At 39.3% G+C, this 12504-nt stretch overlaps 1 protein-coding gene across 3 annotated transcripts; it reads left to right on the forward strand.

Moving 5' to 3' along the window:
- Positions 1-451: 451 nt before the first annotated feature.
- tdrkh (tudor and KH domain containing) lies at positions 452-12077 on the forward strand. Of its 3 annotated transcripts, none has more exons than XM_034133117.1 (14): positions 452-501; positions 2962-3122; positions 3269-3360; positions 3664-3862; positions 5734-5873; positions 5967-6294; positions 6376-6542; positions 7320-7495; positions 8196-8260; positions 8378-8529; positions 9171-9281; positions 9787-9841; positions 11352-11432; positions 11521-12077. In XM_034133117.1, the coding sequence occupies exons 2-13, from the start codon at positions 2993-2995 to the stop codon at positions 11405-11407; spliced, it is 1671 nt and encodes a 556-aa protein (XP_033989008.1). In that variant the 5' UTR covers positions 452-501; positions 2962-2992; the 3' UTR covers positions 11408-11432; positions 11521-12077. The 3 variants fall into 3 exon arrangements, with proteins under 3 accessions (XP_033989008.1, XP_033989009.1, XP_033989007.1); XM_034133118.1 differs by having other exon boundaries at positions 461-505; XM_034133116.1 differs by lacking the exon at positions 452-501 and adding an exon at positions 1999-2131.
- Positions 12078-12504: the final 427 nt, after the last annotated feature.

Raw genomic sequence — 12504 nt, forward strand, 5'->3', positions numbered from 1 at the left:
ACAATGGAAAATTAGAAATCTCCAACGAGGCGTTTTGGGGAGGTATTTTCTGTGTTAGAGTTTTACTCCCTACAGGGTGTATTTTGAGGGGTTTTGACTCTGCAGACCGTTTACAAGCATAAAAACCTTCATAACACACAAGGGGACGGGTAATAACCGGAAAAGCATGACATGGGACCTTTAAGAGCATGGTTCATCATACGACACAAGTGTCAAGTGACTAGAATAAAGAAGAAGACTTCCGGTCGACCTTGCAAAGTAAAAGTCGCCATTTAAGTTCTAGTAAAGTTTAATCAATAAATACACATACATTTTTCAGTATAAACGTTGCTAGAGTCCCTGGCAACGTTCATATTGTTGTCTCGCTTTGTTGTGCTTCTTCTACAAATAGTTTTAACCCTAAATGTAAATGTAGTTTCCGCTGTACTTCCGCTTCCTCCTCGAGCTTGACAGAGGTTGCCGACAGGTTGATTTGAAAGTGAGAGGCTCGGTGTGTACTGTGTACGTAAGTGTCATTCATTATTTACACGTTCTTACTGTTCATTTTCAATAAGGTTAGACATTGAAAATATAAAATGATGTGTTGTCAGGTTATGTAAGCGTGCTAAGGGCGTTTGGTTAGCTTTTATACATGTTAGCCTTTGCTTGCCTGCATGTGTAACCAGTGTAAGGTGGAAGCTAGCTAGTGTTAGCTTGCTACATCAGAGGAGAGAGTGTGTTTGCGGTCATGTTGGCAGCTCGTGAATAAAGAGAAAATACATTCTGCCCATGTGAAGATTAAGGTTTTATTGGCTTGCGGCAGTGTGATGACAAAAGAAGTGTTCCACGATAATATGGCTTAAAGCGTTGAAGAAGCCAAGGTTATCCAGACTGTTGTGCACAGTATGATGCTTCCTTCATGTCGAGACGTGATGCCAAACCATAGACTGTATATATAAAGTGCCAAACTCGAGATGCTTGGCTCGTGCTCATGTATCTGTGAGACTAGAGAACTGTACGGAAGAGCTTGGAAACAGTAAACACAGCACAACCGTTACCACATGTGGCCTTTGTTATTCAGTTGTGGACAGTTACAAATACATTGACTCTACCAAATACTTTACTTAAGTATTTCCATTTAATGCTACTTTATAATTGTTTACTACGACACCGCTGTTGTGCAATATGTAAATTGGAAATGTATTACGATTGTTTCTTGTAAATTGAAAATAGTATGTGCATGCCCGGGCCGTTCTAATAGTGTTTTATTTGATGTTGTCTCCATCTTCACCTTTGCTGTAACCATGTAAATGTCCCCTCGGTGGGACGAATGAAGGTATTCTGATTTCTGATCTGATAACATGCTACTTGATGCAACAATATTAACCATCTAATAATGTCATAATACATCACAAATGGAGGCTATTTATCTGCAGAATTATTACTTTAACTTTTTATACTTTAAGTAGATTTTCTCTTGATAATACTTCTGCACTTTTACTTAAGAATGTAGGACCTTTACTTTTAATTGAGTATTTAGACATGAATGTATTTCTACTTTTAGTCAAAACAAGTACTTTTGCTTTTGGTACTTTAAGTAGATTTTGATGCTGATACTTTTGCACTTTTCCTAGAGAGATATTGAATGCAGGACAGGACTTGTACTTGTAGACAGAGTACTTTTACAATTTATTGTTGCTACTTTTACTTCAGCACTTCTTCCACCACTGATTTGATTGACACCAAAGTGTGTATGATGGATCTTTTGAATGCCAAAATCATCTGAAATCCAGAGAAATCTAACATTATATTCCCTGCTTTCTTCAGGCAAGGATCAGTCCTGTATTGTATTATTTTGTACCACATCAGAGAACTGGAAAAAGTGATGAAATCTATGATGATGATGTTCTGCTCTCCTCAAAACGACAGCACAGAGCAATATGGCTGGTCCTTTGCTGTGTTCTAGTGACTTCATTGATATTCTGAAACGTTCTTCTCCCTCTACCTGTCTGCCAGTAGTCTTGAACTTGGATGTAAACAAAAAAAGAGCCAGGATTGGAGAAGATTTGTGTCTGTTAGTCACCGAGATGGACGTTGGAGTGTCCAAATCCCATGTGTTTCTCAACTACAGCCCCAGAGCCTTCCTCTCTCAGTGAGACACACATCTGCATGGTGGTGCTGTGTGCTCCACCCCCCCCCCCCCCCCCCCCCCCCCCCCATGCCCGCTTACCTCAAGTGCGTTCTGTTTCGGTGTGAGAGTTGTAGTTTTGAGCAGTTTGACACTACAGGCCTCCAAAAGGACTGAGTGTTGGCTGATGAATGGAATGGCTGGAGGTAACGGTGCAGTGTGCAGCAGCTTCAGTGCAGCAGTCCTGCAGGAAGCTCACTGCTGCAGTGTGGCTTTGTGCATTTATCAGATGTGCAGCATATACACTAAATGTTCAATCATTTAGGGTCTACTTTGTGTGTATGTGACTGCTTGTGCACGTTTTGCAGGCTAATTGTTTTTGGCAATTGAGAGAGTAAAAGCTATAACGTAAGAATCTCTTGCAGTGGTTCTCAAATTCCGGTCTCAGGACCTCCAGGGTACTTTGAGTGACAAAACTAAATAACACTCAGTTACACAAATGAACAACACGCATCCTCTCATGTCAATAGGACAGCATCTATTCAATTGGGAAAAGTAGATGAGATATAATGGAAGTCTGTATGTAATGCGGATGTTTGAGAACACTGGTCTACTGTTGGAATCAGGCTGGCTACTGCTTTCAGCTTTGTGCTGCATGACTACAGGTGCCAACAAAACACTGAGGCTTGTTGACACCAGCTAATAGGCTCCTGCTGATTGTAATTCACATTTTGCAATAACAGAATCCGGATTTGTTGTAAAGGATGGTGGGAGGGGATGAACAGGAATGGATAGAAAAAAGCAGTAACTTACCGGAGAATTGTAAAGGAGACTTGTATCATGTGTGTGTTTAGGTGGAGCATCCCACTGGGTGCACGTCGGGTTATGGACGCAGTGAAGGAGAGTCACAAGAGCCCCCTGAGCTCGGGCAAGATGGTGGCCCTGGCTGCAGGGCTCTCTGTCGGGGCCACAGTGGGCTACATGGTCTATCGCCATATAAGCAGCACCAACATCAGTGAGTGTTTATGTTTTCATGCAGGTGTTAACCTTTTTTCACACTTGCCATATTTCAATATATTCTGACAAATGTAAGAAAGTGTAGGATTTAGTGTTTATGTTCTGATAACCTGATCTGTGACTAACAAGGGTGTGCTACTCAAGGTCATGGGCCCAAGCCTGAGGAGTCCAAGATGACCGTTCCTGTAGAAGTGTACAGAAACATATCCAGACACCAAGCCAACTTTCTGGACGAGGTGGGTAGATCAATACCAGACACATATATGTATCTGCTCACAAAGGGTTGTAGTCAGCATTCTAAAGTAAATATAAATGGACATGTACATAGATAAAGGTTTTATATCTTACTGCTAAGATATGGTTTTTGTCATGTTTATGATGAGTAACCAAACAATGAATGATTGTATTGTTATGAACTGTGGTTTTTACAAATCAAAACCCCTTCTCAAATTGAGCACCAACTGCAAGTGTGTGTGACAATTTGCTGGTGATTGACAAGAGTGTGTGGAGTGGTCTAAGTGCTCTCCTGTGTCTCTCAGGTGAGCCAGAGGTCTGGAGCTCAGTTGCGGGTGTTGTCGGACCCCGGGGAGCAGGGCCACAGCCCCGTGAGCTTCCTGATGCAGGGCTCCCAGGAGCAGGTCCTGCTGGCTCGCTGTGTGCTGGAGAACCTGCTCAGTGACTGTGAGCCGCTGAGCGAGGCTCTGGACGTTCCTCAGACAGCCTTCGGACGTATAATAGGTAGCTCCCAAATGCTGAGGATTATAAGAGTGATTCCCACATTCAGATTCAATAAGATTCAAAGGCTGTATTGTCACATGCACAGGAGCTACAGCCTAGAAATTGCAATGAGAATCTTAAGTTCCAGGCTCCTCCAACAATGCAAGACATCAAAAAATCAAACTAATAAAAAAACTATACAAATAGTGCAAGAAATAACAGAATAGTGAGAGAATGTTGCAAGACTGCAGGAGGAGTGAAATATATACAAGTAAAGTAGAATAAGGTGAGCTAAAAAATAGAAGGTCAAATTAAGTACTATACAGTGAAATAAAATATTGCTTATTGTAATAATAAATTCAAATGTGAGATGCCAATAAATATTTCAGATCCTATCTAATGCTGTATCTATAATTGTAATATAACATTCTAGAAATGTAATTCAATATTCTAAAATTGTAATTCAACATTCTAGAAATGCAAATTAACATTCTAAACCTTTAATCCAACATTCTAGGATTTTAAATTAACATTTTAGACATTTTAAATTAACATTTTATGATTGTAATTCAACATTTTAGAATTTTAATTCACCATTCTAGAACTTTCAATTAACATTCTATATTGTCATTCAACATTGTAGAATTTTAGAACTTTAAATGAACATTGTAGAATTCGATTTTAAAATTCTAGAATTTTAAATTAGTATTTGAATTCTACATTCTAGAATATTAATTCAGCATTCTAGAACCTTAAATTAACATTGTAGAATTTGTATTCGAAATTCTAGAATTTAAAATTTGTATTCTAGAATTATAATTCTACCTTCTAGAATTTTAAATTAACATTATATCATTTGTATTCAACATTTTAGATCTTTAATTTCACATTAAAAAAAGAATTTTAAATGAACATTCTGGAATTTCATTTAACATTCTAGAATTTGTATTCAACATTCTATAACTTTAAATTAACATTCTATAACTTTAAATTAACATTCTAGAACTTTAAATTAACATTCTAGAATTTTAATTCAACATTTAACATTTTAAAATTAACATTGTACAATTTTAATTCAACATTCTAGAACTTTAAATTAACATTCTAGAACTTTAAATTAACATTCTAGAATTTTAATTCAACATTTAACATTTTAAAATTAACATTGTACAATTTTAATTCAACATTCTAGAACTTTAAATTAACATTCTAGAATTTTCATAATTCTAGAATGTTCATTTAAGGTTCTAGAATGTTGAATACAAATTCTAGAATGTTTAATAACAATTCTAAAATGTTGAATTCATATTCTAGAATTTTAATTCAAATACTAATTGTACAATGTTAATTAAAGTTTTAGAATGTTGAATTAAAATGGTATAATTTTGAATTACAATTCTCTAATGTCAATTACAAAAAATAAGAATGTGGAATTAAAATTCTAGAATGTTAATTTAAAGTTCTGGAATGTTGACTTAAAATGTTGAATACAAATTCTACTAGAATGTTGACTTAAAAGTCTAGAATTGTAATTTAAAGTTCTACAATGTTGAATACAAATTTTAGAATGTTAAGTTAAAGTTCTAGAATGTTGAACATTAGACGTTCAACATTCTAGAACTTTAACTTAACATTCTAGAACTTTAACTTAACATTCTAGAACTTTAACTTAACATTCTAGAACTGTAACTTAACATTCTAGAACTGTAACTTAACATTCTAACTTAACTTAGCATCAATCGTCTGAAAACCAAGGTGACCTTCAAAGTGAGACCTTGGCTTTGGATTCAAACACAACACTAAGATCCATTCACAGTTTCTTTGAGGCTCTGAAGATGATTTATGTTTGTAAAATATAATGTACTTTGAGTCTGATTGTGTGTTTGTTGCAGGCCGTGGTGGAGAGAGTTTAAAGCTGATCACCAGGACCACAGGGGCCAAAGTGTCTTGTTCTAAAGAGAAGACGCTCGGCCCTGGGGCCAAAGGCAAGGTGACGATTACAGGGAGCAGGCAGGAGGTGGAGCAGGCCAAGGTGAGGAGGATCCACTTATCTGAACTACCCCTGTGTGGTCACTTATAATACATATATAGCAACGTAACTCCTACTCTCATTGTCTGTCTACAGGAACTGATTCTAGAAAAAGTCAGAGAGGACATGATGGTGAGGACGAAGATCTCCCAGTCGTCTGCCCTGCGGCCGAAGCGCGGTCATACTGCTGTGAGTCAGAGGCCAGACAGCACAGAGCCTGAAGCTCCAGTGGGACTAAAGAACAACAGCCCCTGCTCCCAGCCTGAGAGGAATGGGCTCTTCCATGCTAACGGCACCAAAGGAGAGCCACAAGACAAGGTTCAGGAGCTGAACATCACAGACAACAAGGAGGAGGAGGAGGAGGAGGAGGAGGAGGAGGACAGTGTCTCCACAGAATCCCTCTCTGAAGTCTCCAAGTTTGAGAGTGAGTTCACCTTCTCTTCCATTTCTCACTGTTATATGTCCTTGGAAGCCGTTCAAAATGATCTTCCTCTCTGTCATCCAGTTCCCAGCCCAGACCTGAGCTTCCAGCCTGATGAACACCTCGAGGTTTATGTTTCTGCATCAGAGAACCCCAACCACTTCTGGATCCAGATCCTGGGGGTGCGTTCCCTTCAGCTGGACAAACTGACGGAGGAGATGACACGCTTCTATAACAGCGGCAACCCCACAGTAAGGACAACTCCATATGTCTCTACTCAGGTGTCATACCAAAACCAGTGAGCCACTGGAACTCCATAACAGAGACTGAGACATGGGAGAGAGAAGGATGCTGTGTCAGGTGGAAAGGACAGTGCATGCAGTGTTTTAACCATCACTGGATGTTGCAGAAGTGTCTGTGACAAACAGCTCCTAGGGGCAAATACAGTCCTTTCAAACCCTTATTGCATGATTTCCACCATTTGTGTAAAAAAATGGTAACACTTTTCAGAGACTTGTAACTCAAATCTAACCCACCCAAGACCAGACAAGATACACATATGTTTTGGCTGAAGATTCAAGATTCAAAGGCTTTATTGTCATATGCGCAGTAGTTACAGTGTTGTTATGGCGATGAACATCTGAAGTCACAGGCTCCTCCAACAATGAAACATAAACATATATAAGACATAAAACAATCAAAAACTGTGCAAGAAGAAACAGAGTATAAATGAAACAATGCACCATTGTGTTGAAAAACGATATACATGTCAAATCAAATACAATAAGCTACATGTTGAAGAGAAGGTTTTAAACCAAGTAAATGCACACGTCTATATATATATCTCAAATCAAATAAGATGAACAAAAACAATGTCAAATGAAATACTGTATACTGGAATAAATCCTGCTTATTGTAATAATCAATACATGTGTGAAATGCAAACAGATAAATGCTATGGACTTATGAAGGCCCTGTTCACTTGGACCCTCCATTTAAGAAATAACAAGTCACCTCCTCATTTTCAGGATCAGAGGGTGGAGACCTTTGTGGTCGGGGACATTGTGGCTGCTCCCTACCACGACCACGGCACATGGAACAGGGCCAGGGTGCTGGGAATGCTGGGCTCTGGAATGGTAGACCTCTACTATGTTGACTTTGGGGACAACGGAGAGCTGCCCAGAGACAGCCTCTGCAGAGTGAGGTGAGAGAGGAAGGTCCATCAATGACCGCATGTCCCATCACATGTTCCTGCTCTAACTACTAAATATATACAGTATACGATACGATACGATATTACTTTATTAGTCAGACCAAGTCTGACATTTGACTCGCGTCACAGCAGCTCCATGTCCAACACAGACAAATATCCAGACACAATACATGAAACACAAACAACAAACATTGAACATAACAGCACAATCAGTGAGAGAAAAGCCTTCAGCGTGCATTTGATCTGGGATCAGCTCTGTATTTACTGAGAGGATTGACTGGAGCACAAAGGAGTGCTTCAGTCTGACCTTATTGAATGGTGGGATCCTGCATCTCCCATTAGATGGTAGCAGTTCTTATTCACTGTTCAGAACATGCTTTGGGTCAGAGATGATGTGGTTAGACAGCCTCACTAGGTTGTTATGATAGGCTGATAGTATGTATTTAATGAAGATCCAAACAGCAGGGCTTCAGACTGTGCAGTCCAGACTACACCACCTTTCATTCCTGTCTCTAACAAGTCTTTTCAAACACCATGACGTGTTTTCATTAGCATGCCCCTTCCTTTGGCAGGAAGTGAGGGTGCTGTGCTTTAATGCTGCAAACAGTGCATATCATTGTTTGTGGCAGCAGTGAGAAATGGCACAGCCTCGTTAGTAACAGCTTTTGTTTTTGCTGCATTCATATTTCAGGAGTGACTTCCTCAGCTTATCATTCCAAGCTATTGAATGCAACTTAGCAGGAGTGAGACCAAAAGGTAAAGCTCTTCTCTTTCCTTTCAGACATATAACTAAGTGAAAGATGTGTGTGCATATTTCTGAGATCTATACTGATTGGCTTTCAAATGCTCCTTTCATCTTACTGTGGTTCCCAGGAGAGGAGTGGTCGGAGGCAGCGCTGGATGACTTTGAGCGGCTGACCTACTGCGCCGCCTGGAGCCCCCTGCAGGCCAAACTCTGCAGCTACTCACACTCTGACATCTCCTCCTGGCCCAGCGTCAAGCTCTACGACAACTCTGATGGCAAGGTCAGCTGGCTATTGATTTGTTATAGAGTGGTGCAGGAATGAATCCTGAAACCCGGAGCTGGTCAGCATTTGAACACTTCCAGTTCCTTCATCTTGAAGTCAATGCTTTTTTTAACATGTTTTGGTTAGCCTGAAATAAGGTATGTGGTTAACACAAGCAGAAGAAATGTTCATGTTTTGGAACATAAAATAGGTCAGTAAATACCCCACTGATAAATGTCTGAATCGTGTATGTATCATAAAGACAGCAGATGCTAACAAGTGAGACTAGTAAACAGCATCACGCCAAACATAAGCCGCCTTTAGCTTTGAACTACTGATTGCATTTCCGCTTCAAAAATCACAAGTGGTGGAGATTATACTACTGAACAAAACATGTTGGTACAATAAACCTGCTTTGACACAGATCTTATTTTCTATGGAAGAATCCCCTTCTTTTTGTCAGGGAGCAGGGCAATGCTACTTTCCTGGTCGGTCTACAAACATACACCATCCCTGCACCACTCTGTATCTGTGCTTACCTGTTTGCTCTGTATCTCATCATGTCTGCTGCTTCCTTGCACACATCCCACCTCTCATCCCACCTCTCATCCCACCTCTCATCCCACCTCTCATCCCACCTCTCATCCCACCTCTCCCAGACTTTAGATATTGGTGAGGAGCTCATATGGCGGGGCCATGCTGTCAGCTTCCAGGAAGCAGTGAATGGAAATATGGAGGGGAGCAATCTGGGCTGTCTGCAGAGGATGTTTGTGAGTTAGTGAACACACTCACATCTTCATTGGCCTCAATAACACTATTGACAACGGAAGTCTTATTCTTATTATATGAAACATATCTTTAAACTCATATCTGGTTTAAAGATATGTTTCATATCAGATTTAGTAAAAATAGGGTTTAAATGAAGATGTAATGGATACTAAAGTGACACGTATTGTGATGAGAATAATAATAATAATAATAATAAAGTGAACTTACTTAAATGTTTGTGTGGAATCTTAAACATTGTTCATCATCTTGGTGAGGCGTGTCAGCATGCTGACATACGATGATGGTTTTCATTATATAAAAGTCAACTATAAGCTGAAAGAAATGAGGTCATTTGGAGGTTGTTGACTCTGTGACTGTACAGAATTCATCAATGAGATATTTCCATCTTTCCTGGTTTTGTCCTCACCAAACACAATGTAGCCTACTCAGTATTGTCACTGCAACATGCTTTATGTTATCTCTGAACCACCTCTTATCCTCCTATAGGATGATGTGATAGGAGCATCCTCAGAGCTGAGTCTCTCCTGTATCAGTTTATCAGGTGAGTACGGGAACAGATCTTTGGGACTGAATCAATGATCATTCTGTCTTATCATGTACTGCTGTTCTGTTTTGGTCCACCCTTGATGGGCTTGGCAACAAAGTGAGGATTTGTCAAGTGAGCACAAGTCTTCATCAGGTTCATCTCCATGTTATCCACATATTCTCAAAACTGTGGAGCAACATCATGCAAGCATTAAACACAGGCCCCCCCAAACATGAATCACATTGTAGAGTCATCATGTTCACCCTCTGACACCAGCACTGTTCCTGATTCTCATGTTGCTTTCACATATTCACAACTTCTAATCAGATCATGTTGCCACCTAGTGGTGATATCTGGTGTCAACAGGAGACATAGGTTCAAGGTTCTTTATTAGTCATACAACCATAGCTACAGAGTAGTTTTGTCAATGAAAAAATAAGGACAACAAATGCACCTCAACTACATGTGTTTTTGAAGACGAGACACAGGTCTCAGCAGTTTACCTTTTCACTTTTACACAACCTAAACGTGCTTATGCTTTTATTTAAGATTTGCCTCTTTTATAGTGACGCTTGTCAAGGTCTATTTCTTAATTGAATTTGTGTGAAACATTTTTGTTTTTGTTTTTATAAATGAAATCAGCCATAGAAGATCAAGCCAGCCTCACAAGCCAAATGTGTCATCACAACAGTCACCATTGATGACAAGCTGATACAAGGAGCCCATCTCCACTTGATGTGCTCATTAGAGTCAGACCAGAACAATTGCTCCCATGACTTGTGTTGGGGGGGGGGTGTACCCTGCACATCAGGATTATCTTCACTTTCTTTGGATCATTTCCCCACAAAATAATATCACAAACAAATGACTAATCTATCCAAATATCTCAATCATCTGATCCAACAATGAATCAGAGCAAGCTTTCAGTGCCATTGTTCAGTACTAGACACTTGGTGCCATTTCAGTTGGTACAAATGTAATACAGTTTCATATTCGGCCTGGTCTTGCATGACTTCATGTAGGGCAGCAAACTTAATCGTAATTTGATCCCCCTTTTTATATTTTATAGTCCCAATATTCAAATTGCAGGAAGAAAAATGCATTAAAAGCTAAATATGTGTTTAAATACTATTTCCAAGTGATTCATGTGGAGCTGCAGAGATACCCACTCTCAAAATCCTTATTCTACAGACTTAATCAAACTAAATTATTTAGTACAGATCCTCTTTCAAAATCCTACCATGGTCCAATGAATATATGTTTCAATGATAATAAGAATAACAATGCATAATGATCAATCCCACCTTTATTGTAATTGCAATATGAGTCCAAATGATTGCAATGAGTCCTTTTTCTCCAAATGGTGCAGCCCTAACTTAACCCCAATGTATTTCATGTTTGACTAACTTGTATATCTGGAAATGATTCCATTGTTATTCCCCCAACCCTCCTATCTGCACTGTGGTAGATCAAACATATGATTGTTGATAGCCTTTAACTCCAGTGTTTTCTTTTTGTATCTCAGAAGCTGCTTCAATCTCGGGAAGTGTTGATGATGTCAGAGAAGAGGAGCTGATCTGAGACCAAAGACACATTGAATATCAAGGTATTGTTTCCTGGCTTGATGAGTGTTTACCTCCTCCAAAGAATGTATTCATGTCTGTAAAGGATAACCTGTCCTCCTCTTCTTCCAGCACTGACCGTCCAATCCTCAGCTTCAGTTCCAATCAGGAGATGTTTCCTTGTCAGACCCCAACCCAACCACGTGAATCCTCATTATCAAGCCTTACCAACAGTTCTTTCAGCTATGTTCACTTTATTCTTGTTACTTCAGTACAATGTGTGTGTTTTGCCTTGATGTTGTTCTGTTGTAGCCAACGCTGCTTTGCTTATATGTGTTGTTGCTATATTTCTTTGTTCAAGAAATGAAGAGAGGAACAGAAACAAAATGCCAGTATTATTTTCAAAAAGCACTGTGATATGTCCATGTACAAGAAGGCAGCTGGTTAGCTTATAATGTGCAGTTTTTGTTCTCTACTTGGTTGAATATGAAGAGGTAATGGCCTAGATATTAGGCCTTACAAGTTATTCTATTTTGAAAATGATACCATATTGAAGGATTGAATGTGAGCCGCAGATTGTGTTCATTATCACGCTATGGCATTTATTGTATCCTTAATATAGGACGGTGTTGGTTTTTCTTCAGAGGTGTGATAAACTGAAATATATAGAATAAAGGATTTATTTTATGGCACAAGTGTCTGAGTCTTAATTTGAAATCATGTTCTTTCTTTATTGAAACATTTCCAAATAAAACGTGATAAAGGAGACCCATATGTTGAAAATAAGAGCGTTTCCAACACTGCCTTTGCCATGATCTTAGAGTATAGTACATGCTCAGGCCTACCTGCCTTTGCCCAACATCTTTATAAGGTCATAGTTTGAATGTTAGTAAGCGGAGTGAAACTGATTAGTTATAAGTGGTATTATAGGAAACCTGCGGTGTCTCACAGAGAGATACCGCAGTATTGTGGTCAGACTATATAACCACCACGGCCCCTGGTAGACCCCCCTACACACAACACAGACTATTACACCCCTTGTTGTGAAATACAAATGATGTGCAATATATATGTATGCTGTTAATAACTGCAATATATACCTGGCTGCTATATCTT

The sequence above is a fragment of the Trematomus bernacchii genome, unplaced genomic scaffold, assembly GCF_902827165.1.
Source record: "Trematomus bernacchii unplaced genomic scaffold, fTreBer1.1, whole genome shotgun sequence".
Lineage (NCBI taxonomy): Eukaryota > Metazoa > Chordata > Actinopteri > Perciformes > Nototheniidae > Trematomus > Trematomus bernacchii.

What these genes read in the sequence shown, in the direction of transcription:
- tdrkh (XM_034133116.1), top strand. Translation starts at nt 2,067, where the DNA reads ATGGACGTTGGAGTGTCCAAATCCCATGTGTTTCTCAACTACAGCCCC. An exon ending in ATAACAGCGGCAACCCCACA is followed by an intron (nt 6,543 to 7,319) that starts GTAAGGACAACT and finishes CCTCATTTTCAG; the next exon opens with GATCAGAGGGTGGAGACCTT. An exon ending in ACGACAACTCTGATGGCAAG is followed by an intron (nt 8,530 to 9,170) that starts GTCAGCTGGCTA and finishes CACCTCTCCCAG; the next exon opens with ACTTTAGATATTGGTGAGGA.